General features: G+C 41.9%; 1 protein-coding gene across 3 annotated transcripts in view; it reads left to right on the forward strand.

The window, feature by feature from the left end:
• Positions 1–27144, forward strand: part of EEFSEC (eukaryotic elongation factor, selenocysteine-tRNA specific) — a 228066-nt gene that overhangs the window by 75865 nt on the left and 125057 nt on the right. For all 3 annotated transcript variants that reach the window (XM_006091305.3, XM_006091304.3, XM_023756145.1), the window contains exon 2: positions 12750–12957. In XM_006091305.3, the coding sequence (XP_006091367.1) occupies positions 12750–12957 (208 nt within the window). The remainder of the gene's footprint in view (positions 1–12749; positions 12958–27144) is intronic.

Raw genomic sequence — 27144 nt, forward strand, 5'->3', positions numbered from 1 at the left:
GAAACAAGTATACAGGATGAGTGTGGATGGGAGAGTTGGAAGGGGTCGACCTCAGCAAACAAACATACCTCAAAACAGTGTACCTCCCCCGTGCTGTGTATCCTGCGGCCCGCCTGCGCCTCGTCTCGACCGACCGACACCCCCCACTTCTTCTAACGCCACTTCTTCAAAATAGACTCGCCCAGGCCGAAAACCGACTTCTGCGCATGGGCCACGAAGTTTCAATCGCACTGTACGTGCATGCCTGCAGGTGGTATTTTGTGGAAGAGCCACACTCAAGGGGCCAAAGAGCTGCATGTGGCTCGTGAGTGGTTTGCCGACCACTGCCCTAGAGTTACAGAGCTTTAGTGAAAAATATTGACTTAAAAGGTAGCATTTTTCCCAAGGCACCTTGATAAAAGCATTGGGAAGACCTGGGATCACAATGAATTGCACAGGTCTTTGTAAGGCCTGGCCCTCCTGTTTCTATGGATCAGGTATATTTTTTGTTCCAAGCACTATGTTAGGTGCACCACATAACTTCCTAAAAGGTTAGTAGTGGTTTTGACCAATTCCCATCTCCATTTTATAGATGAAGAAATGTGTCCATAGACTTTAGGTGTTTCATGAAAGACCCAGTAGCTGGTAAGTGGAGCAGAGATTCAGACTCCAGTTGACCTTCCCCAAAGTTTATGCTCTTTACCCTCTGCTGTGGGGCCTGATTGTGACCTCTGCCCCAGAATTTGAGTGGACCCAGAGTGTCAGTGGCCACTTAACAAAGATTCAGGAATTCTCTGCCCTCCCTAGGTCCTGTTGTTCCTGGTTGATGAGCAAGCCCTCATGTTTATTGGATACTGTAGGGAGAGCTCCCTGGTTTCATTCTGAGATTCTGAGCTGTCCTTTTGTGTCCACCCCTGGCTGAGAGAACTGTAAGGGGCTGGGTGGCCCACGGACAGGGTCTCTTTCCTAGTGTGTTTGGGACTCTCAGACATCCCTATGAAGTTTACTTAGGCTGCTCTAGGATGGATTTTCTTCATAATTTGCATTCCCATGTCTACCTCTTACTGCTTTGTCCAGAAGTTCTTGCATCCATATTTGGTGATTTGTCTCCGTTTCCCTCCCCCACCCCCGAAGTATCTGCCAAAATCCTGTATAATTTGTATCATCTCCCAAGCTGTTACAGAATATGAGGGCCCAGGATAATTTAGTTATTTTTGAAAAAAAAAATTCTTAGCAAAAGTAAAAAAGGAGGAGGAAGTTTTTATACTCACTGCATGAAATAGACAATATTTCCTGAAACAGGAGATACGAACCTCAAAGAATTTAAAATAAAACATTCATTTATTATTTTTTTAAAGAAGGTAAATGAGAAAAAAAAAGTAGAATAGTCAGTCTTTTTATCCTAAGTACAGATGAAATTGATTAAACCTTAAATACTGGCCTCCACACACCCGGTTTATTAATTGAAGAATTTCCTCTTACCCAGAATGGGAAGTTCACATTAAAATCGAGCTTGCCCCTGAGTGGCAGTGACACTTGAGAACTGAACATTTTCCACAATCCTATTTTCTCTTCGGTGCTAGAGGAAATCCTAAAATGGTTAAAAGGGGGGAGGGGGATTGAGGGGAGAGAACAGAAACCGTGCATTTTAAGGAAGCCTTCTTTCATTTCCTTGTAAAGCATGAAATCAAATTACAGCTCATGGCCCACACTTATTTTATTTCTACATTTCAAATTCCATTTTCTGCTCTTTTTCACTGTTCCTGAACAGGAGTTTTACTGTTGTGCAAAGTCAGCTAAAAAGATTACCCCAGATGGACTATCATACAGTAGCTTAAAGAAGCAAAAGACAAACTGCCTGGTGAGGTCGGCAGCCCATAGCCCATGGTGCCACCTCTGCCTCCACCTGGACAAGAGATGGTGGTAGCCACCATCCCTTGACCTGAGGAGGCAGGGACACCTCTGCTCTTCCTATGATGCCTGAGCCTGCCTCTGCTCCTTTCCTGAGGAGGGTGCTGGGAGTGGTGTTCACTTCAGTGTCTCCTAAGGGTGGGCCACATGCCTCTGATGAGGGATGGTGTGAGGCAGTGCCTGGTGTGATTAATACTCTGCTTGACAGGGTTGCAAGGTCATGCCTCTTCCAATTCTCATCCCATCTCTCCCATTTTGTTGAAGAGAAAGACTTGATTTAGTGTTAGTATATCTTTTACAGCCTCTTGCCCCTCTTTAACAGAGAGAGAGAGAGAGAGAGAGAGAGAGAGAGAGAGAGCGAGCAGGCCTCAGGCTCAGAGCTTCAGCAGGCAGCAGATCTAGTTAGCATTTAGTAACATTGCACCACATTGTTTTGTCTTTCTGTTTTATCTTTACAATTAACTTCTTATGTCAAGTTTAATACATTTATTTTGGTGTAAAGTTTTTTTTAATATAAGTATATTTGGGTTCAAAAATGACTTGATTTAAACACATATAAGTAAATGCTAGTAAAGGTAGTATCCATAGCTTTGATACACCCAGATTTAGGAATTGCTCTCTAGCAAGCCTGACCATGGCTGGCTGTGCTGTGATGACAAGTCTGTAGTTTCTACATTGATCTATGGAAGGATGAAACATCATTAACAGAATATCTTAATGACCTTTACACAGACATTATTAGGTGTCTACCTTCATCTCTTTTCTGCTTCCACCGCTGGATTGTCATGACTTGTAAGATCAAATCCACCCTCTTTACAGTTTCCTAACAGGAGAGAAGCATACCAAGAATGGTGCCTTAAATGGTTTTATGGCATTAAAGGATGTTAACCACGGTAAGAAAATTATTCCCTCTTCGGGGTTCTTTAAATTCTTGGATTATGTTAAGGAGGTCTCTGGTGCCTCTAGCTCCCGTGTCTGGCTAGAACTTAGTAGCAGTGTTTTATTTTTCTTGTACTTTTAAAAAATTCTTTTACTCATGGTAAATAATACTGGTTTTCAGTGATACAAAGCTTTACTTTAAAAATAAATAGTTGTTGAGTCAGTAATATGTATACATGATTCAAAACTTAAGAGGTACAGAAGTGTGGAAAATAAATGGATCTTCCTTACACCCCATCCCTGCTTACCTAGTTTACTTCCCCAGAGTCAAACTGCTATGACCAGTTCTTCTAAAAATTTCAAGGACAGTGATTTCAGACACATACTTTAACATGCAAAAATCTGTAGACATGGCAGTATACTGTGCACACACTTTTGGCAGGAGTACCCACTCAGGGGATATAGAACCACTGTGTGCTTTTTAGCAGCTTTGTAATATTCTGTTATGTGGATAAACTGAAATGTAGGTAACTGCGTCTCTCCTGACAGGCAGTCAGGTTGGCACCATGTGATTGCTGTTGCAGACACAGTACAGTGATGTCCTTGTATGTGCCTCATTTGCATGTGGGATGTGGTTGGTTACAGGGTATGTGCACTTGCACCTTTGATGGCTATTGCCAAAATGGCCTTCAAAGAGGTTTTGTCTCTCTTCCCCACACCCTCAGCAGCAGGGGTTACCAAATGTTTTGAGGGATGACATGGCCTCTGGAGCTGTACAACTTGACTTGGAATTTTAGCCCCTTATCCCAGTCCTTTGACCTCATTTTTCTCATCTCTACATGGAGGTCGTTCACAGGGCTGTCTGGAGGGCTTTGGGAGTTAGTGTGTGTAACCGGCAGTGCCTGGCAGGGCAAGGACTAACTGTTCCTCAGCTCCTTTTATTATGGTCACAATAATTTTGTCAACCCACTAGGTAAAATCTAGAATCTCAGTGTAGTTTCAATGCATTTTTATTGTTACTGGTGAGGTAGGGCATCTTATTATATGTCTGAACTATGGGTATTTCTTTTCTTTGGCCCTGCTTCCTGTCTGACTTCCCTTTAGCTATCCTGGCCTCCTTGCTAATTGTCTGACACCCTGACATCCCATAGGGTCTTTGTACCCGCCCCTCTGTCTGCCTGGAATCAGTCCGCAGGCCGACGCTCTATCCACTGAGCCAAACCGGTTTCGGCTCAATGCATTTTTATTGTTACTGGTGAGGTAGGGCATCTTATTATATGTCTGAACTATGGGTATTTCTTTTCTTTGGCCCTGCTTCCTGTCTGACTTCCCTTTAGCTATCCTGGCCTCCTTGCTAATTGTCTGACACCCTGACATCCCATAGGGTCTTTGTACCCGCCCCTCTGTCTGCCTGGAATGCTCTTCTTCTGGTTAACTGCCAGCCCCCTCTTCTGTGAGTCCTGGCTCAGATGTCTCTCCTCAGTGAAGCCTGTCCTGATAGTCCGATTTAAAATGTCAGCCTGCCCCCCATACATTCCTGAGCCTTCTTTTCCTGCTTTGTTTTATCCCCAGGATACTTATCATCTTCTCCCTTCCGTGAGATTCATGAATTAGGTGTATTGTGTGCTTTCGGCCTTACCTCAGGACCAGTGAGCCCCGCTTGTAAGAGTAGGGGTTGTTGTCAGTTCTCATCACTAGGGTTTTGGCAAAGGAGGAGCTCAGTGAATGTGTTGAGTATTACCTGTCTATTGATATTGTTTCTATTTTTCAATGGATTGTTGCTCTTTTTATTACCAACTAGAGGCCTGGTGCACAAATTTGTGCACGGGTGGGGCCCCTCGGACTGGCTGGTGATGGGGCTGATGGGGGCCACTGGAGGCCAGCCAGGGGGAGGGGCCACGGGAGGTTGGATGGCTGCAGGAGGTTAGAGGTGGGAGCGCACTGACCACCAAGGGGCACTCCTGCGTTGAGCGTCTGTCCCCTGGTGGTCAGTGTGCATCTTAGTGACTGGTCGACCAGTCATTCGGTCGTTCGGTTGCTTAGGCTTTTATATATATAGATTTGAAGAAGTGTTTTAAATATTAATAAAAGTAGTCTTTTCCGGAATTGTGCATTTTAGGCTTCTTTCCCCAGTCATCTTTGGCCTTCATAATTTTTTTTCTATGCAGAAATATTTGATTATTATGTTAAATTTGTCTATCTTCCTTTTTACAAAATGTGTTTCTGGGTTTTCTGTCTTACTAGGTGTTCTTTACTTTTTAAAAAATATATATATTTTATTGATTTTTTTACAGAGAGGGAGAGAGAGGGATAGAAAGTTAGAAACATCAATGAGAGAGAAACATTGATCAGCTGCCTCCTGCACACCCACTACTGGGGATGTGCCCGCAACCAAGGTACATGCCCTTGACCGGAATCGAACCTGGGACCCTTCAGTCCGCAGGCCGACGCTCTATCCACTGAGCCAAACCGGTTAGGGCATGTTTTTTACTTTTAAGATTATAAAAAGTTCTGTCTTGTTTTCTTCCAATACTTTTCCAGTTTTATATATTTTAATGTTTAGAACTTTGATCCATTTGGAATTTATGGTATAAATTGATGCAATATGTAAGGTAGAGATCCACTTTTAGTTTTATCTAGACAGCTACCCACTGTCCCTGTGTCACTGTTGTATGTTTTTCCCAATTTACAAATGTGGACATTGAGGCTCAAAGAAGGAAGGTTACTACCCAAGGTTTCACAGCCAGCAAACCTCATTCTCACCACTGCCTGCTCTCAGTTCTGTCGTGTTTTACCACGAGTCTCCAGCGTCTCTTGTGCTTTGGCTTGTCTTCCTTTTGGCAGGGGTCCAGCACCTCTGTTTTCTGCTGTCCTGTCCGAGGCTGTTTATTTTTTCTTCGTTTCTTACATCTTTTTGTTTCCTCTGTTTCTGCACAACTAGCATTGCTCCCATTGTTCTCTTCGGTTTCTTTCTTCTTTTTTTTAATTCAATTTATTGGGGTGACATTGGTTAATAAGATTATGTACATTTCAAGTGTAAAGTGCTCATCACTCAAAGTTTAGTCTTCTTCTGTCACCATATATTTGACCCCTTTACCCTCTTCAGTCCTCCCTATCCTTTCCCCCTGGTAACGACCATACTGTTGTCTATGTTAATGAGTTTTTTGTTTTGTTTGTTCATTTGTTGCTTTCAGTTTTCTATCCCACATATGAGTGAAATCATTTGGTTCTTGTCCTTTTCTCTCTGCCTTATTTCGCATAGCATGATACTCTCAAGATCTATCCATGTGTCCCAAATGGCAGAATTTAATCTTTTTTATGACTGAGTAGTATTCCACTGTATTTATGTACTACATCTCCTTTATCCAATCATCCATTGAAGGACATTTAGGTTGTTTCCATGCCTTGGCTACTGTGAACAATGCTGCAACAAACATAGGGGTACATACATCTTTACGAATGAATGTTTTCACATTTTTGGGGTGTATACCCAGAAGAGGTATTGCTGATTCATATGGTATTTCTAGTCTTAGTTTTCTGAGGAACCTCCATACTGTTTTCTATAGTGGCTGTACCAATATACATTTTTCCACATCCTCTCCAACACTTGTTACTTCTGGTCTTATTGATAATAGCCATTCTAACAGGTTGTATCTCATTGTGGTTTTATTTGCATTTCCGTTATGGCTAGTGAAGTTGAATACCTTTTCATATATCTGTTAGCCATTTGTGTGTTTTCTTGGGAAAAGTGTCTGTTCTGTCCTATGCCCGTTTTTAAATTGTTTGTTGTGGTTGAGTTGTATAAGTTCTTTATGTATTTTGGATATGTATTATCCGTTTATTGGAGGTATTATTTGCAAATATCTTCTCCCATTCAGTAGGTTGCTTTTTTGTTTTGTTGATGATTTCTTTTGCTGTGCAGAAACTTTTTAGTTTGGTATGGTCCCTTTCATTTATTTTTGCCTTTGCTTCCATTGCCTTTTGGGTCAAATTAATAAAATCCTCTCTGAGACCATGGTCATATGTTTAGTACCTATGTTTTCTTCTATATATTTAATTGTTTTAGGAGTTATATTTAACTCTTTGATTCATTTTGAGTTAGTTTTTGTGTATGATATCACAAATAGCAGTTTACTGTCATTCTTTTGCATGTGACTTTCCAGTTTTCCTTCTGGGTTTCTTTAGGGGGTGATAAATGTACATTCTGCTTCCTCCTGAAGGACAGTACCTCTGGTTTTGGATGTGTTCTAGAGGACACTGGCAGTTTGCCTTAGCACCTTTTCGGCTCTTCTTCTCTTCTCATATTCAGGGCCTTTCCACCTGCTCGTCAGGATGCTGTAGGGTTCCTAGGAGACTCAGAAATGCAGGACTCTGGCAATAGAAAAAGCAGACATTTTGAAATCAGACAGCCTAGGTTCTAGCTCTGCCTCTGCTCACTCTTGTGTGACCAGACTTCAGATTACTCCTTATTAAAATGGGAGAGTCTCTTCTGCATGGGGTTGTGGTGAGGGTCAGAGCTAAGGCACGTCAAGCGGAAGTCAGAAGTTGATATGCCATCAAGAGCCAGGCTGGTAGTATAAAAGCCAAAATATCGGGCAATAGAGACTTGTGTGGACCAGAGTAAAATTGGGAATATATCACTATGCTCAAGAGGCAGCTGCTTCACAGCCATGTCAGAGGCAGAACCAGTGCTGTCATATCTGCTGTCTCATAAAGATTTTTGTGTGTTCTCTCTTGAATTGTAAGTGTTGGTAGTATGTTCATATTCTCAGAGGCACCATGCAAGCTAAAGAACGCTCTTTTCCAATTTTGCACTTCTTAAGTGTCAGTTTGCAACTAGAGATGTGAAGTCCCGCACCCAGGGCTTGGCACCAGGCCAGCTCCCAATCTATGGTGACTGTTGTTTGGAGTTTGACAACATCTTTTGGGTTTCTTGTTGATTAAGCAGCACACTGGTTCCACTTGTTGCTAGGTCAACTCCATTCCTGCTTATTACCTGTGGTATTTGAAATACCTGAAATATGCTCTTCTTTTGGTCCATTTGGTGGTGTGGCATGGTTCTCCTACTTGGGTTTCTCCTGGCCCGTCAGGTGGAATTTAGCAGGATGTTTGTGGAGGAGCACACCTTTGCAGGCCTGGTTAAAACAATAAGGTTTTCCTACCTTTTGGTGGACACAGTGTTCCAGGCTGTTGGCTACCACTCACCAAAGATCCCTGTGAGGGGCTCATGGATACCATTGGATTTGGGGGAGAAATTGTTAATACTTGTTTCACGTTGTTAATACTCCTCCTCCTCCTCCTCCTCCTCCTCCTCCTCCTCCTCCTCCAAAGAGTACAGGGGCCTTTGTGTATATGTTAATCATAGGGAAGGAGATGGCCACTTTTGGAGGCTCTTACTAAGTTGTGCATTATGATACAAATACTAATTCTGTTTTTATTTTTGAAATGATTAAAATACATAATTACAGAATTAGAAATTTCAAAACTACTGAGAAACTTTAACCTTGTTATAATTACTCTGCAAACCTTTAAAGCAGTGATTTTCAGTCGCTGTGCCATGGCACACTGGTGTGCTGCAAGAATTTTTAAAACACCTGACTAGCCCGGCAGGCATGGCTCAGTGGTTGAGCATCGAACTATGAACCAGGAGGTCAGGGTTTGATTCTGGTCAGGGCATGCGTTTCGGACTTGATCCCCAGTGTGGGGGATGCAGGAGGCAACCAATCAATGATTCTCTCTCATCATTGATGTTTCTATCTCTTTCTCCCTCTCCCTTTCTGAAATCAATAAAAATATTTTAAAAATAAAATCACCTGACTATTTAGTTAGGCACCAACATCTTTTCCCTTATGTTGTCAAATTTAAAAATGACAACAGCCAACACAACAATAGCCACCCAGTGTTTTTTTTGTGGGATTGGCAAATTATTTTTTGGTGTGCCACAGAATTTTAGTAATTAGTTTATGTGTGCCATGAGATGAAAAGGGTTGAAAATCACTGCTTTAAAGAATTCTATAGTAAATAGATCCAGATGAAAAGCTCTGATAGATTGAGAAATATAGAGGGTCATTTGTACACTGCAAGTTTTTGACTTGTGTTTCCCACCCACTCTCTCTGGTCTCAGTATGATTTCCTACTCTGGGTTCGTGGGAATTGGGAAGGATACTGTTTGATTCATTCTGTGGCAATACTAGAGATTTTAAAAAAGACAAGATGGGCCAGTTATGTCACTTCCTGTCGTCTGATCAAAAGTTTGATGAAGAAATGGAGTAACAAAAAGCTGCTTCCAGGCAGCCGGGCAGTTGCCTGATGGTGACCCCAGTTTCCAGTGGTGCCCTGGTTCTCAGTAGGTCCAGTCAAGTCACTGTGACCTTTGGTCTCCTTAGAAATCCCTGATGTTGGCTGCGCTGCAACAGTCTGCTCAAGAGGCTGGCCTTTGGAGCAGAGCTGTGTGCTCCCTGCAACAAAGGCGGCTTGTGGATGTTAGAGCGAGGCCACAGAGAAAACCCCATAGGCCTCAGAGGGTTTGGATCCTGTCTGCACTTATCTTTCTGGGTTTGTCAGTTCACTTTTATTTCCCATCTCCAAGATCCCAACAGGCATCACATGGGAGATAGACTAAATACTTATACATCATCCTTCCCCTCCGGCCACTGGGCCAAGAGAAGGCACTCCTGGATAGTTTTATAGACCAATAGGAAATTGAATTTCAGAGGAAAGAAACCAATTCCTGGTAAAGAAAGTGGAGGAGGTAGGGGGAACTATTGTTTGCTCAGTCAGTCCAACAAAGATTGATTAAGCTGTGCCTGAGCTGGGTCTTGTGCTGGTTGCTGCGAATACAAATTGAAATCCAGGCCTTGGTCTGTGAGCTCTCAGTGTGGGGTGGACTAGGAAGGAAGGGTCAGGGCAAGTCAGGTTTGGGTAGAGAGGAACAGGAACAAAAGCAAGACAGGGAAGGAGTGAGAACTAGCATGGGTTGTGCCTTGATTCTCAGTGTAAAGTGCAGGCTAGGTGAGGAGGCTAGAGAGGCTCTGGTCCCCATTTGCAAGGACAAGTTGTGTATGGCATGTGGGTACACCAGAGTTCAGATCTTTTCTCTATCCCCTATTTGTTGAAGAACCCAAGGCAGTCACCTAACTTCTCTAAGCCCGATTTTCTCATTTGTAAAATCGGTCAATAATAGTTTGGGTGAGGTGAGGGATGACATTTAGGTTTTAGAGGGAGCCTGGGTAGTTGGAATTACTCTTGAAACAAGGTTCATAAATCACTCATGGGGTAGAGTAGCCTTAACTCTCTGGGTGCAGCTTTGCCCACCAGTGTTGGGGGCCACTGAGCCAGTCACTGGGGCCATTCTGCTGTGAAGTCTTCGCTGAGAAGTGCACACAGGCTGAGAACACAGGATGCACATCCTTACTGCTTACCAGCAGGCTTTGTCCCATCCTGCTGCCTCAAAACCTAGCCACATAGCACTGTACTGGCGACAGGCTGGAGAACATGTGGAGAGACCTGAGGTGGGTGGGGCTCAGGCTAATGTGTGTGGGGTGTGGGGGAAGGCACCCCAGAGCTGAGTGAGGAGCATAGAGAAGGGCTCTGTGAAGTGCAGTGTAATCCTTGGCACAGGGGGAGTGTTCGGCACTGTGAGGTAATAGGGGGCCCGGCGAAGCAACACCACAGAGATTGGTTTTAATCATAGGACAGTGGGGGCTCTTAGCAAGAGAATAACACAGTCAGGTCAATGTTTTACTTGATATTTATGTATTTAACATTATAATTTTATTTATTTCTGAATGGATAGTACACACTCCTGTTTAAAATGAAAAGGTACAGAAGAATCTACAGTCAGGATTTTTCTTCCTGCTCTTGTCCCAGTCTGTCTGTCACCTAGCTCTTTTCCCAACAGACAACCAAAAGTTATTTGTTTCTTTTATATTCCTTCAGAGATATTTTATGCATATAGAAGCAGATACTCATATATAGTACACACACACACACACACACACACACACACACGTTTCCTCCTTTTAACACAAGTTACATTGTTCTACTCCTTTTCTCACTTACTTTACCCTTGGAGATCATTCTATAGTGCTATAGAAAGAGATTCTTCATTATTTCTAATGGCCATATAGTATTCTGTCACATGGTTGTAGCATTATTTTTACCCTGTCCTCTACTGATGGATATTCCAGGGTTTTCAACTGGAATAAGCTTGCTATAAGGACATTTTACATGTATGTGAGCTTGATTGTGTCAAAGATTATGTACGTTTGATAGCTGTTTCCAACTCGAACTTCATAGAGGTTGTACTAATTTAACCCCTTCCCACCCTTCCAACAGTGTATGAATCAGTTATGTATCTTTAGAAAATTCCTTTTGGGAGGCTGCTTGGAGCATGGATTTCAGAGGGACAAGTTGAGGTGAAAGGACCCATTAAGGAACAGCTGACATGGACCTGCCATGGGTCATGGGAACTGGAGCTGGAACAGAGATGGATTCCAGGGAGTTGGTGATTCAGTAGAAATGAGAGAATCTTTCAGATGAGGTTTTATAGGCCTCAGTTGTTTTTGTGTTTTTGTTGTTAATCCTCACCCGATATTTTTTCCATTGATTTTTAGAGAGAGTGGAAGGGAGGGGAAGCGACAGTGAGAGAGAAACATCGATGTAAGAGAGACACATTGATTGGTTGCCTCTCGCACATGTCCAACCAGGGTTGGGAATTGAGCCTACAACCAAGGTATGTGCCCTTGACTGGAGTCGAACCCTCAACCCTTCAGTCTGCAGGCTGATGCTCTATCCATTGAGCAAAACCAGCTAGGGCTGGACTCAATTGCTTAAAAAGATGAGTCTGCTGTACATAATTTGCCCTGTTCATGGTAGATGATAGAATCACTGTCCCTGCTATTGTTCAGTTCAACTGTGGCTGTGTGTTTAGGCCATACTCACAATCTGACATGTGCACACACACGTGTGTGCACACGCACACACATACATATGCATGCACACACATACATGCACATATATGTACATACACATATGATGCTCTGTTGATATAGTTGAATGCTCCTACTCTGCCCCCCGAAAGAACAGGAAGCCCCCAGCCAGCACAGAAAGAACAGAAGAAGTGAGTAGATACAGTCCAGTCAAGCATGAAATGATCATGAGGAAACCACAAGTACTATGAGGAGAAGGCCCAGGAGCCATAGAGGAGATGCCCTTTCCCCACCCAAACTCCTCCTTAACTTTTTTTTAAAAATGAATTTCTCTTGTTTAAGCCACCAAGTGTGTGGTTTTTGTTGATTTTTAATATATTTTTATTGATTTCAGAGAGGAAGGGAGAGGGAGAGAGAGAGCTAGAAACATCAATGATGATAGAGAATCATTGATTGGCTGCCTTCTGCACACCCCTACTGGGGATCAAGCCCGCAACCCAGGCATGTGCCCCTGACCGAATTGAACCCGGGACCCTTCATTCCACAGGCCGATGCTCTATCCACCGAGCCAAACCAGCTAGGTCTCTCTTTCACTTTTTTAGTCCTTCTCTATCTCTTTGCAAAGGCAAATCTCTAGGCATTTGTCAAGTCTAACACTAAGCTTTTTTCTGCTTATATTTTCCTATGTAGGATGGAATGAAATGATAGGATTGGTGCAATAGAAAGTCATGGGTTTTTGAGTCACTCAGCCCTGCTCAGGCTAGCTGTGTGGCCTGGGCAAGCTCTCCTTTATAGGCCTCAATTTTCTGATCTCTAAATGGAGTAACACACCTGCCCTTCATGTTAGTTGTGAGAATTCAGTAAAATCTTATAGGTCAAAGCATGTCACCTGTGGCCTGGTGCTAGGAGGTATGTGATAACTGTTCATTTCCCACTCCACCCACTTTTAATACTTTAATTTGGCCAGTTTTGCCTGACCTAGGGCATTGGGCAGCTTTCTGAGCTCACCTCTCCCTTTTCCATTTCTAACCTTGTCTTTTCTCCTTCCAGGGGCCCAGATCATTGATCTGATGATGCTGGTCATCGATGTGACCAAGGGGATGCAGACCCAGTCAGCAGAATGCCTTGTGATTGGACAGATTGCCTGCCAGAAGCTGATTGTTGTGTTGAACAAGACGGACCTCTTGGCTGAAGGAAAGAAACAGGCAGCGATAGAGAAAATGACCAAGAAAATGCAGAAGACCCTGGAGAACACCAAGTAGGTTTGCCAATGAGAGGAAGGTTCACATACACAAGCAGGCTTCAGGGCACACATGGATTGGGAGGCAGCTGTCAACACTGGGTCCTAGTAAGTGGGATATCGCCTGGCCCTTGCTTGCATGAAGGGTAAAGGCTAAGGTGCTATTGGGAGAGACCAAACAGTACAGAGGCATTAAGAAGCAGGAAGTTGATTTTATAGCTAATTTCCTAACATGAGCAGTGTGTGGTTTTGCTCTGCATGACATTTAGAGAAACCCAGGTTGCCTCCATCTTGCTGGCCCTCCACTGTAGGGTGTCTCCTTGTTCGTGTGGTCAAAGTGGGCACAGGCAGTGCTGTGTTCATGTTTGCAGTAAGGTCTAGTGTTTAGGACCTGGACCTGGAAGGGGCATACCCTTCTCACTGAAATTCTGTTGCTGAGGACTCCATACTACCTGCTCATTTAGCTAAGGACTGTATCCCCTCACTGTCGCTTTAGCTGCGACTAGAGATAGGAATTGAAAAGGAGATATGAGTTCTGGTGGATGACTAGATGTTTCCGTTAGAGGTTTATAAAATTGGATGGTTTTACAGATGAATGGACCAATGGACATTGCTGTGTTGGGGGTACTGTGAAAGGTCAGATGACAAAAGAACCTTTGTAGTATTTCGTGCTAAAGAATTTACAGTTCCATCTTATGGAAAGTAGGGAGTTAAAAAATTTTGAGCAGGAGACTGACTGAAAGAGTTTCCCCTCCTATGTAGAGATGGCTGGCTCTAGGTGAAAGGATGGCATGGCAAGGAGGATCTGGAGGCAACAGAGAGACAGATCGGGGGAGGTCATGGTGGTTTTTCCATGGAGAGAAGTGTGGCTCAGAATCAAGGTAGTGGAGGGAGGGGAGGGTGAACTAGGGAGATCCAGCAGATCTTGTCAGGCTATTGGCTCTGTCTACAGTCAGCACATTCTGATAGGAGAGGTCCATGGGGGAAGAAAGGTGACAGTGCTATAAGGCAGGGTGGGGGTGGGAGGGGTGTGGAGACTATGGGACAGAAGCCATCTGGTTGCTCAGGTGGCCAAGGGAATGACTAATTCCAATGTGGTCGTGAAAAGGAGAAAACATCCTTGTTGAGCACACAGTGTTGGCCAATCTCATTGTTTTATCAATTCCTCTCTTCTTCTCTGGTCCAGCACTTTTTGATCAATACTAAATAGTGGTCACCAGGAGACAGCAATGCTTCCTCTGTGCTATGCAGCCTGAGACAATGTCCTGCTACTTCCACCTCTCCTTCTCCTGCCTGTGGAGGGCAATCAAGTAGAGTGTTTTTGTTTCCCCATCATAAAGATTGATATGCCTTCCCATTTATGACTTTTTTTTTCAGATCCAACACCTGCAGTTCTCCCTCAGAATTCTCAAGTTGATTAAATTAAAGCTCCAGGCCTGTGAATGGGCCAAATATGTCATAAAAGATTTCCTAGCGCTGCCTTTTGTTAGCAAAATTCATCAATCCGATAAAATCGACACATTTAGATAAGTGTTGCATAAAAATTCAGACTTTGTTATTCCCAACGGAAGTGGATATGAGACTGTAAAAAGGGAGATAAAAAATTATATCTTCTTTTTAGTGAGTTATTTGATTCCCTACCGTTTTATTTACTTGTCAGAAAGGGGAGAACAGGTCCTTTGGACTTATGCATAAAAACCTAGCACAATGTCAGTATCATTTGCTATATAAACAAGACCTTCTGGGATGGGCTTAGAGTACTTTTAAGGGTGAATTAATATTGATTATTTCAATTAATTAAATTAAGAAAAATTCTCACTTGCATGTTTAAATTATATTCTATTTTAATTTATTGGTTGAATGTCAAATTGTGGACTTTATCACACATCCAGAGGAAATTATCTATCTGAGGGGCCTTGAAACCTGTCCTCTCCTCATTCAGCACCCAAAGGGCTAGGAGAGAAACTCAGATAAAGGAAAGGATTGATATCAAACCCTGATGTGATGTGAGTGAGCTCAATGGGCCTGTGGCCAGGTCAAGGTGAACCCTTTCCTAAGAAAACATTAGTTCTTACCTCTGTGCAACAGTGAATTTCTTTAAATCATTTAAAGTGATGATTTCCTTTTCTTATAGTCCCTTGTTGAGTAAATCCTTTGTAAATGCTGGTCCAAATGTAAAGAAATTTTCTATCATCAAGCGAAAAATTTGGGCTGGAGAACTATGTACTGTATGTATTAAATCCTGAAGTTTTAAAACATGAAACATTTTTTTTCCTATCCAAAGAGTAATTGAAAGAAAATTTGGAAAATAGAGAAAAGTGATTAAAAGAAAGAGGAGACCACCCAAAGATTTCTTATCTCAAAATAGCTGCTGCTGACATTTTTGTTTATTTCATTCCTATCTTTTCACTATGCATAGTATTGCCCCCCCACTTTTTAAATTTTAGTAAAATATACATAAATAATATTTATTATTTTAACTGTTTGTAAATGTACAATTCAGTGGCATCAAATACATTCACAAAGCTGTGTACTTATCACACTGTCTAAACCGAAAACTTTTTCATGATTCCCAACATAAACAATAACTTCCCTTCTCTCGCCCCTCTCCAATCCTCTGATAACCTTTAGTCTGCTTTCTGTCTATACTAGTAGACAGGAATCCATGCGGGAGTAGCTCACTGCCGCTTGCCTCAGCTGGCCACACCGCCCACCGCCGCTGGTAGCTCTTGGCCCCGCCCTCCTGTAGCTCTCTGCTGCTCTGTAGCTCGCTGACCCACCCTCCTATAGCTCTTTGCCACTTGTAGATCAGTCGTCACGTTACGGCATCCAGCTAATTTGCGTATTCCTCTATTATTATATTAGATGAATTTGCTTATTCTAGATACCTTATATAAATGGAACCATACAATACTTGGCCTTCTGTGTTTGTCTTATTTCACTTACTATGATGCTTTTAAGATCCATTTATGTTGTTGCATGTGTCAGAATTTCATTTCTTTTAATAGGTGAATACTATTCTATTGTGTTCATATACCATATTTTATTTATTCATTCATGTATTGATGGACTCTTGGGTTGTTTCCTTTTGGTTATTGTGGATAATGCTGCTATAAACACTGGTGTACAAATATCTATTTGAATACCTGCTATCAGTTCCTTTGGGTATATCCTCAGGAGTGGAATTGCTGGGTCACATGGTAATTCTGTTTAACTTTTTTTTTTTTTTAAATATATTTTATTGATTTTTTTACAGAGAGGAAGGGAGAGAGATAGAGAGTTGGAAACATCGATGAGAGAGAAACATCGATCAGCTGCCTCCTGCACACCCCCCACTGGGGACGTGCCCGCAACCAAGGTACATTCCCTTGACCGGAATCGAACCTGGGACCTTTCAGTCTGCAGGCTGACGCTCTATCCACCGAGCCAAACCGGCTAGGGCTCTGTTTAACTTTTTACAGAGCCACCAAACTGTTTCCCATAGTAGCTGCACCATTTTACATTCCCTTTAGCAATGCACAAGAGTTGCAGCTTCTCCACATCCTTGCCAACACTTATTTTCTTTTAAAAATAGTTATCCTAGTAGGTATGAAGTGGTATCTCATTGTGGTTTTGATTTGCAGTTCCCTAATGACTAATGATGTTGAGCATCTTTTCATGTTATTTTTGCCCATTTATATGCTTTGGAGAAATATCTATTTAAGTCCTTTGCCCATTTTTTAATTGTGTTGTTGTTGAGTTGTAGTTCTTTATATATTCTGGACATTAATCCCTTGTCAGATATATGATTTTCAAATCATTCTATAGATTGTTTTCTTCCATTCTATAGATTGTCTTGTCACTTCTTGATAATATCCTTTGATGCATGAAAGTTTTTAAATTTTGATGAAATACAATTTATTTTTTCTTTTGTTGCCTGTGCTTTTGGCATTACATGAGATTGTTGCCAAATCCAATGTCATGAAGATTTTCTTCAGTTTTTTTCCTAAAAATTTTATAGTGTTAGCTCTTAAGTTTATTTAGCTCTTTGATCTAGTTTTAGTTATATTTTTATATACAGTATTAGTTAAGGGCCCAACTTCATTATTTTGCATGTGGATGGACAGGTTTTCCGGCACTATTTGTTGAAAAGACTGTCCTTGCTCCCTTTACTCTTGTCAAAAGTCAATTACCATATGTGTGTGGGTTTATTTTGGATTCTTTAATTTGTTTCATTGGTCTATGTGTCTTTATGCCAGTACCACACTACTTTTTTACTGCTTTGTAGTAAGTTTCAAAGTATGGAAGTTGAGTTGAGTCTTCCAACTTTATGCTTCTTTTTCAAGATTATTTTGGCTATTTGAGGCCCCTTGCAATTCCCATGTGAACTTGAGGATCTGCATTTCCATTTCTACAAAAACCAGTTTTTACAATTTTAATCATGATTGCACTGAATTTGTAGATTACTTTAGGTAGTATGAACATCTTAACAGCGTTAAATCTTCCAATCCATGAACACAGACACCTTTCCATTTAGTTAGATCTTCTTTAATTTCTTTCATTAATGTTTTATAATCCTATATAATAAAAGCCTAATATGCAAATTGATCAAATGGCAGAACAACCAGTGGAACGACCGGTCGCTATGATGTGCACTGACCACCAGGGGGCAGACAGTGCAGGACCTGCCCCCAGCCCGCAGCCCCCAGGCCAGTCAAGGCTGGTGCCAGTGGGGCCCCCAATCGCCCCGCAGGCCGGTCAAGGCGGGTGCCAGCAGGGAACCCGCCCTCCCCCGATTGCCCCACAGTCACCCCACAGATTGGCCCTGATCACCGGCCAGGCCTTAGGGACCCTACCCATGCATGAATTTTGTACATCAGGTTTCTAGTTTTTAGTATATAAGTCTTTCATGTCCTTGGTTAGATTTATTTCTAAGTCTTTAATTCTTTAAGATGCTATTATAAATGAAATTGCATTCTTACTTTCCTTTTCAGATTGTTTTTGCTGATGTATAGAAACACAACTGATTTTTACATGTTAATCTACTATCCTGCAATTTTGCTGAATTCAATTTTCCCCTTTTAACCACATATTGATAATCATGAGGTATTTATAGTTTTGATTTATTCTTTTATTAACATTTGATGTAGTAGTCACTGTTGTTGAATCTTTCAACTGGCTTCCGTTTTCTTTCTTATAAATAAATGACCTTGGGGTGAACATCTTTGACCATCATTAAACTTTGTCCATGTTTTCAGTTTTTTCTTCATCAGAGGTTTGAGGTGTAAGATTGTTGGATCAAAGGGTATAGACCCTTTTAGAACTTTTTAATGTATATTGCCACATTCTTTCACAAAAGGTTTGTCCCTTTTCGCACAGGTGTCAGCACATAACTTTGATTTATCATTTTAAAATATATTTCAAATTTAGTAGGATAGAAATGATACTTTCCTCTTGTTTTAATATGTGATTCTTTAATTACTGGTGAGATTGAACATGTTCCCTTAAGTACATTACACAGTCTGCTTTTGTGTATTTGAATTATGCCCATATATTTTGTGTATTTGCTTCTTGCAATTTTAATGCTTTCGTTTTTTGTGTTTGAGGTAGAATCTTAAGTGTATTACATATTTTTTAATTTCTCAATTATAGTTTGCACTCAATATTATTTTTTATTAATTATTAGGTGTATAGCTTAGTGGTTAGACATTCATATACTTTATAAAGTGTCCCCCCGCCCCCGATACTTCCAGGACTCACATGGCACCATACATAGTCATTACAATATTATCTATACCAGGGGTGGGCAACCCCTGGCACGCGTGCCAAACATGGCACTCCAGTAACTTTTGCTGGCACGTGAAACCCTCTCTTATAATCTTCCATTTACAATTTTTTTCTTAATATCGACTTCTTTATTTTTCAGATAAATTCAGTGTAGGTGCATCTTAGATAAATAAATAATTTTACATAACAAGTTATCTTAAAGACCATAGACATGGATTGACAAGAGAGGGGAAGAGCAATTTCTATGCCTCTGCCTGAACTCTCTCTGCCTTTCTAGATCCGACCAGTGTTTTGGTTTCATCTACATATGCTTGTGAATCTTTGTTCTCAGTGATGAATTTTGTTAAGTCTCATAATAGGAGTAGCCTGACGGATGAAAGTAGTAGCTCGTGCATATCTCTGAAGGTCACGAAATATAAACCTGATGTAAAATCTCTGTCATCAGTGATGCAGCAGCAAAAGTCCCACTGATAATATCAAACGGAGTCATAAAGTTTTCTGTCGGACTATCAGTGTACATGTATACATTAAAAAATAAATGTATTTTTCATCATCATATACTGTGTTTTTGTCACTCGAATGAATTTTATTATTTCTTCAAGTTTCTTCACATACGTACACCTTAAGAGATATCAAGTAGGCATAACATGTTCTCAAAAAATTAGGGTTGGCACGCAGAAGAATTTTGAGTCAGAGATTTTGCTGGTTTTGGCACGCATTCACAAAAAGGTTGCCCACCCCTGATCTATACTAATAAAAGGGTAATATGCTAATTAGACCAAACATCTTCTGGACATCCTTCCAGATGTCCTTCCGGACAAAGCCATGGTGGTGGGGGCCAAGGCAGAGGTGGTTAGGGGCGATCAGGCTGGCAGGGGAGAGCAGTTAGGGGCAATCAGGCTGGTAGGGCAGAGCAGTTAGGGGCGATCAGGCTGGCAGGGGAGAGCAGTTAGGGGCCATCAGGCAGGCAGGGGAGAGCAGTTAGGGGCCATCAGGCAGGCAGGCAGAGAGGTTAGGGGCGATCAGGCAGCAGGCAGAGTGATTAGGGGCGATCAGGCAGGCAGGCAGGTGAGCAGTTAGGAGCCAGTGGTCCCGGATTGCGAGAGGGCAGTCGGACATCCCCTGAGGGGTCTTGGATTGGAGAGGGTACAGGCCGGGCTGAGGACACACCCCCGCCCCCCCCGGAAAAATTTTGTGCACCGGTCCTTTAGTTGACTACATTCCCTATATTCCCTGCTATACTTTACATCCCTGTGACTGTGACTACCAATTTGTACTTCTTAATCCCTTCACCTTTTTCACCCAGTTCCCCGAACCTCCCTCCCCTCTGGCAACCATCAGTCTGTTCTGTGTATCTGAGTTGGTTTCTATTTTGTTTGTTCATTTATATTGTTCTTTAGATTCAAAATATGAGTGAAATCATATGGTATTTGTCTTTCTCTAACTGACTTATTTCACTTAGCATCATATCCTCTAGGTCCATCCATTGCTGCCGCAAATGGTAAGATTTCATTTTTTTTTTTTTTGTGGCTGAGTAATGTTCCATTGCATATATGTACCACAGCTTTTTTATCCATTTGTCTATTGATAGACACTTGGATTGCTTCTGTATCTTGACTATTATAAATAACACTGCACTGAACATAGGAGTGCATATATTCTTTTGAATTAGTGTTTTTAGTCACTGAGTCATAAGGCAGAGTTCCATTTAAAATAATTTTTTTTCTACTTGAAACTTATTGTGTAAATACCACCTTTAAATGTTAACTGATACAATTAACTGTTTAATTCATAGATAGAGTTCTCATTCCACATGTGTGGTTTGTCATTCTTTTTTTAAAATTAATTAATTTATTTTCTTTATTGATTAAGGTATTACATATGTGTCCTTATCCCCCCATTGCCCCCACCACCCCCCACTTATAACCTCACCCCCCTAGTGTCAGGACCCTCCTTACTGTTTTCTGTAGGGGCTGAACCAATCTGCATTACCACTAACAATGCATGAAGGTTCCCTTTTCTCCACATTCTCTCCAACACTGTTGTTTGTTGATTTATTGATGATAGCCATTCTGATAGGTGTGAGGTGATATCTCATTGTGGTTTTAATTTGCATTTCTCTGATAATTAGTGAGGTTGAGCATCTTTTCATATTTCTATTTTCTATTTTTATGTCCTCTTTGGAGAAGTGTCTATTGAGGTCCTCTGCCCATTTTCAAAATTGAATTTATTTGGTTACATTGGTTAATAAAATTATATAGGTTTAAGGTACACGATTCTATAATACATCATCTGTATATTGTATTGTGTGTTCCCCACCTCAAGTCATGTATCTTTCCATCACCATTCCTCTGCCCATTTTTTAAATTGGATTGTTTGGGGTTATTTTGGTACTTAGTTGTCTGACTTTTTTATAAATTTTGGAGACTAACCCTTGTCAGGTATCATTGGTGAATATCTTCTGCCATTCAAAAGGTTGTCTTTACATTTTGCTGATGGTTTCCTTTGCTGTGCAAAAACTTTTTAGTTTGATGTAGTCCCATTTTTTGTTTTTCTTCGGGGGGGGGGGGGGTTGTTTCCCTTGCCTGAGAAGATATATAAAAAAATATTACTCAGAGAAAAGTCAGAAATTTTACTGCCTAGAAGTTTTATGGTTTTGAGTCTTATATTTAAGTCTTTAATCCATTTTGAGTTTATTCTTGTGTATGGTGTAGGAATGTGGTATAGTTTCATTTTTTGGCATGTATTTGTTCAATTTTCTCAGCACTATTTATTACATAGACTGTCTTTACTCCATTGTATGTTCTTGCCTTCTTTGTCAAATATTAGTTGACTAGATATGGGTTTACTTCTGGGTTCTCTGTTCTGTTCCATTGATCTATATATCTGTTTTTATGCCAGTACCATGCTGTTTTGATTATGTGACCTTATAGTATAGTGTGATATTAGTGTGATATCTCCAAACCAGCCAAGGCTATATTAATTCTTTCTATCTATGAGCATGGTATATGCTTTCATTTATTTGTATCTTCTTCAATTTCTTTGGACAACTTTGTTTTGTTTTGTTTTTTAGACTCTTTACTTCTGCTCTGCTCTTGATTACTTTCTTTCTTCTACTCACTTTGGGCTTTGTTTGCTATTCTTTGTCTAGTTCCTTTAGGTGTTAGGTAAAGTATTATTCTTGGAGATTTTTCTTGTTTCTTCAGGTAGACCTGAATTGCTACGAATTCTCCTCTCCCTTCTCCTCTCCCTCCCTTCTCCTCTCCCTGCCCTTGACTGGAATAGAATCTGGGACCCTTCAGTCCGCAGGCCGATGCTCTATCCACTGAGCCAAACCAATCTGCACTCTTCTCCTCTCTTCTTTTTCCTTAGAAGAAGGAAAGGAGAAAGGCAGAGGGTTTTGAATCCGTACCAAAAGGAGGGATAAAGAACTCTACTTGGACACAGAGCAGTCCAATTAAGACCCCAGAGGCTTGAAATAGTGTACAAGTTGGGGAATTATGATGTGTTCCAACCATAAAGTGAAAGAAAGGATGGAAGGTGATGAGGTTGGAGAAAGGGGTCCCAGGCTGTCCTCACATGGAAGTCATTACAAAGCCTCTCTTTCCCACACTCCCTCCTCACTCTCTTTCTCCCTTTCACCAGGTTCATCTATTTGCTTTAAAATAACCCCTCAATTGCAAACAATTCAGGCCTTAGTCAGGATTTTCACCTTTATCCTGAGAACAATAGGAAACCATTTGGCAGACTTAATTAAATGAGTGGTCAGAGCAGGTTTTCTTTTTAAGTTTATTCTCGTTGCTGCATTGAGAATGGTCTGAGAAGGAATGGACAAGAAAGATTTGGACAGAGCAGTCAGGTGGTGATAGGTAAGAGAGATCATGGTGAACTGAAGTGGTGGTAGCAATAAGATAGAAGGAGTATTGGACAGGTGTGGAAAGTATTTCTAAGGTAGAATTGATAGGTCTTTCTGTTGGGTTGAATGATCTTTTACCCTCTCTGCATCCACCCCCTTGGGCATTTAACTTTGAAGTGTCCTCTGCCTCTGTCTCTGGACTTGACCATGTGCCTGGCTTTGGGTAATAGAATGAAGCAGAAGTGCAAGTATGGTGCTTCTAAATCTACAACTCGAGAGACCTTGCTCTTTTTTGTGTTTCTGTCCCCAGAGAATGAGCTCAGAGAGAAACAGGTTGGGAAAGGTAGGTTTGCTTATAGACCTAAGACCTATGTGCTTACATTGGACCTTGGACCCTGTGGCCCACACCACACTGAACATATGGACCGAACTAATGGCCAAGGATTTGGCCACGGCCACACAGCCAGACATCTGTTGACTGGCACTAAACCCCATCTCTTCTGTTTCACCATGAATGCCCACTTTTCCTACTCTTCCATGGCCACCTCTCTTTAGTCACTTGCAAAGCAGAGGAGCTGTGTTGGTGCTGGTTGGTTCCTTGGCAGTAATAATAGTAGTTAACATTTATTGGGTGTTTACTCTGTGCCAGGCACAGGCATCAGGGTTTGCAAATTCAGATACCTGGAATGGCAAGTAAGGCCACTGAGTGAGGCAAGCAAAGCAGGGACTCTGGTGGCCTAGAAGGTCAAGGCTCTGGCTAAATGGGGGACGGCAACTGCTCAGACCATGATGGCCTGGCTAGTATTGCCAGGTATTACTGTTTTAAAGTAAAGACATATATTTGAATTTTTATATAGCATTTTCCAATTTAAAAATTTTTAAAAACGAATCCACAATTCAGAAAAAGTACTCTGTAGGCAAATTAAATCACACCTGTTGGCCTGTTTGCAAACTCTGCTTGCTGTTGTCTCATTTCCTCTGACACCCATTCTGTAAAGGAGCCTTGCCCCTTGTTCTACTGATGGAGCAAGCAAAGCTCTTCAAGAGGGTAAATCACTTACTCAAGGTCATCTAGCCAAGCTACACAGTTGGGGTCTGTATGACTCCAAGGTTTGAACCTATGACAGACGGCCTCTTGAATGGGTAAGGGGTCTGTGTTCAGACACAGCCAGAGCTGACACCATGACAGAACATGTCCAGGGACAGTAAACTGTCAGTCAGAGACCTCAGTGTAGCAACAAGGGATCATTCAAGACAAATGTGATTGATGTTGCAGAATTTCCCACCTCCCTCTGCCAGAACTTAACAATGGATGTCTCTGTGCCCTTAATAAAATTAAGTTACCACAGCCCTGGCCAGGTAGCTCAAGTTGGTTAGAGCATTGATCCCATATGCCAAGGATGCAGTGCCCCTCTCTGAGCAGGTTCTATCCCCATCAGGGCACATGCAAGAAGCAACTAATGAGTGAATGAATAAGTGAATCAGCAAATTGATGGTCCTCCCCCCCCCCCCGCCTCTCTCTTTAAAAATCAATAAGCAAAAATTAAGTCATTGTATGTTTAGGAGAGGTGGCATATGTGGAATAAATACCTTTGGCTTCTTTGTGTCATTTATCAAACTTCGTTTTTTTTTTATTAAATCTTTATTGTTCAGATTATTACATTGGTTCCTCTTTTTTCCCACTATAACTCCCCTCCACCCAGTTTCCACCCCACCCTCCGCCCTCACTCCCCACCCACTGTCCTCATCCATAGGTGCACGATTATTCTCCAATCTCTTCCCGCACCCCCTACACCCCTTCCCCCCCCAAGAATAGCCCCAAGAATAGTCAGTCCATTCCCTTTCTATGTCCCTGATTCTATTATAATCACCAGTTCATACTGTTCATCAGATTATTTATTCACTTGATTTTTAGATTCACTTGTTGATAGATGTGTATTTGTTGTTCATAATTTGTATCTTTACCTTTTTCTTCTTCTTCCTCTTCTTAAAGGATACCTTTCAGCATTTCATATAATACTGGTTTGGTGGTGATGAACTCCTTTAGCTTTTTCTTATCTGTGAAGCTCTTTATCTGACCTTCACTTCTGAATGATAGCTTTGCTGGATAAAGTAATCTTGGTTGTAGGTTCTTGCTATTCATCACTTTGAATATTTCTTTCCACTCCCTTCTGGCCTGCAAAGTTTCTGTTGAGAAATCAGCTGACAGTCGTATGGGTACACCCTTGTAGGTAACTGACTTTCTTTCTCTTGCTGCTTTTAGGATACTCTCTTTGTCTTTTGCTCTTGGCATTTTAATTATGATGTGTCTTGGTGTGGTCCTCTTTAGATTCCTTTTGTTTGGGGTTCTCTGCGCTTCCTGGACTTGTAAGTCTATTCCTTTCACCAGGTAGGGGAAGTTTTCTGTCATTATTTCTTCAAATAGGTTTTCAATATCTTGCTCTCTCTCTCTCTTCTTCTGGCACCCCTATAATTCGGATGTTGGTACGCTTGAAGCTGTCCCAGAGGCTCCTTACACTATCTTTGTATTTTTGGATTCTTTTTTCATTTTGCTTTTCCGGTTGGGTGTTTTTTGCTTCTTCATATTTCAAATCTTTGACTTGATTCTTGCGATCCTCTGGTCTGCTGTTGGGAGTCTGTATAATATTCTTTATTTCAGTCAGTGTATGCTTAATTTCTAGTTGGTCCTTTATCACAACATCGAGGGTCTCACTAGATTTCTTGAGGATCTCACTACATTTATCGGCGGTTTCTAGAAAATTCTTGAAAAACCTAAAAAGTGTGGTTTTGAACTCTATATCCAGTAGTTTGCTTTCCTCCATTTCTGTCATTTGTGTCCTGTTTCTTTGTCTCGGCATTTTTTATGCTTCGCTGTGTGGATAGAGTGTCTTTCTGTGCTAAGTGTCCCAATTACCTGAGGTAGACACTCTTGGTGCACCCCCTTGTGGGCTTTGTGCACAGTCTTGTTGTAGTTAAGCCTTGATTGTTATAGATAAAACTGGGAGGATTTGACCTCCAGGCCAGTTGGCTGTGAAAATCAGCTGTGTCTACGGTGGGAGAACTTCTGTGCTGAAGACACCCTTCTGGGGCAAGACTTGCTTCAGTGAGGCTTTGGTGTTCACTGAGTCTGCCCCCTGAGTGTGTCCCTTATAGATCTGAGGAGTTGTAATTGGATGGTCCCACTCTGACCACTGGGTACACTGGCTCTTGGATCTAAGGAGGTGCTAATCTAGCCTTTGTCTGAGGCTACCCAGCAGAAGCCAGCTGTAAAGCAATGGCCTTGGGGCAGCTGCAGTTTGTTAAGTTATTTTCAGATTACAAAGGGCCGGGCCTTTCATATGCAAAAGCCTCCCTGCACAGCTTGGGCAGGGCAGGGTCCCAGGGGATCAACAGGGCAGGCGAGCGAGCCAGCAGTATGGCTGCTCTCAGTCCTGCCTTCAGAGGTCCTGGCAATCGCCTCGAGTGCCTCCGAGAGAAAGCTGCCCTCGAGTTCCGACCAATGCCAGACAGTCCCGTTTCTCCTGTATGAGTCTGGGTCCCCAGAGACTCGCCCAGAACTGGAGCTCAGAGCCTGAGACTCCCTCCCGATTGAAAAAGACAATCGTGTCCTCAGCCACCAGCCCTCTCCGCATGCACCTCCGCACCTTTGTATTTACTTCAGCACTGCACCTCCTCTGAGTCTCGGTATGCTTTTCTCTTTCCTTCTAGTTGTAGAAATTCCACTCAGCCAGCCTTCCTGTGGTTCTGGATGATGTCCGTTATGTCTTTTAGTTGTATTTTTGAAGTGGTTGTGCGAGGCAGCAATCTCCGGTGTTTACCTATGCCGCCATCTTGGTTTTCCTATCAAACTTCTTAACAAACATATTGTGTAGGTCCATAAAAACAATTCTGACTCTTTCACTGGACTGTGAGCTCCAGCTATCAGAGGTGGATCTGTTTTGCTTCCAGTTGTCTCCCAGCACCTAGCACAATCTGTGACACATAGTAGGTGTTCAATAAATATATGCAGAATAAATGAGTGTGGCTCAGAGGAAGTGAATTGACTTGTCAGGTCACACAGACCAATCTTCCTGTTTACCTACCTTGATTTAGAAGCTCATGCTATTTCTACACAATCCTGCCTCTTGGAGAGAATCAAGGGAAAGATGTTTCCAGCCTAAGGATCTTGGGCCCAGGAGCTTCCACTTCTTTGGACTCCTATAGAGTAGGAGTTGGTAGAAGTGGTGATAGGGTAAGCACCTATTAATTAAGCCATTATCTACCATAATACCTTTTGTAAACCACACATTATAATCTTGACAGCCCTGAGCCCAGCTCTTAGGGTATTTACAGAGGGTGGCAGGGTATAAAGGGCAGGCCCTACCTAGGTTTTGCTGTGAAACAGGCTAAGTTCCCATCTCAGTTATGCTGTGTTACCTTGACCTTTGAGTGCCCCTCTCTGAGCCTCCTTCTTCCTGCACCCTGTGGATAAAAAATCTTCACTTGGGGATTATCGGGTTGAAAGGAGATCATCAATGGAAGTGGCTGCCAGTAATTGTGGATTTTTTGGAAGCCTGCTAGCCTGAGGAGAACTGTTGACATTG

The sequence above is a fragment of the Myotis lucifugus genome, unplaced genomic scaffold, assembly GCF_000147115.1.
Source record: "Myotis lucifugus unplaced genomic scaffold, Myoluc2.0 scaffold_90, whole genome shotgun sequence".
Taxonomy (NCBI): Eukaryota; Metazoa; Chordata; class Mammalia; order Chiroptera; family Vespertilionidae; genus Myotis; species Myotis lucifugus.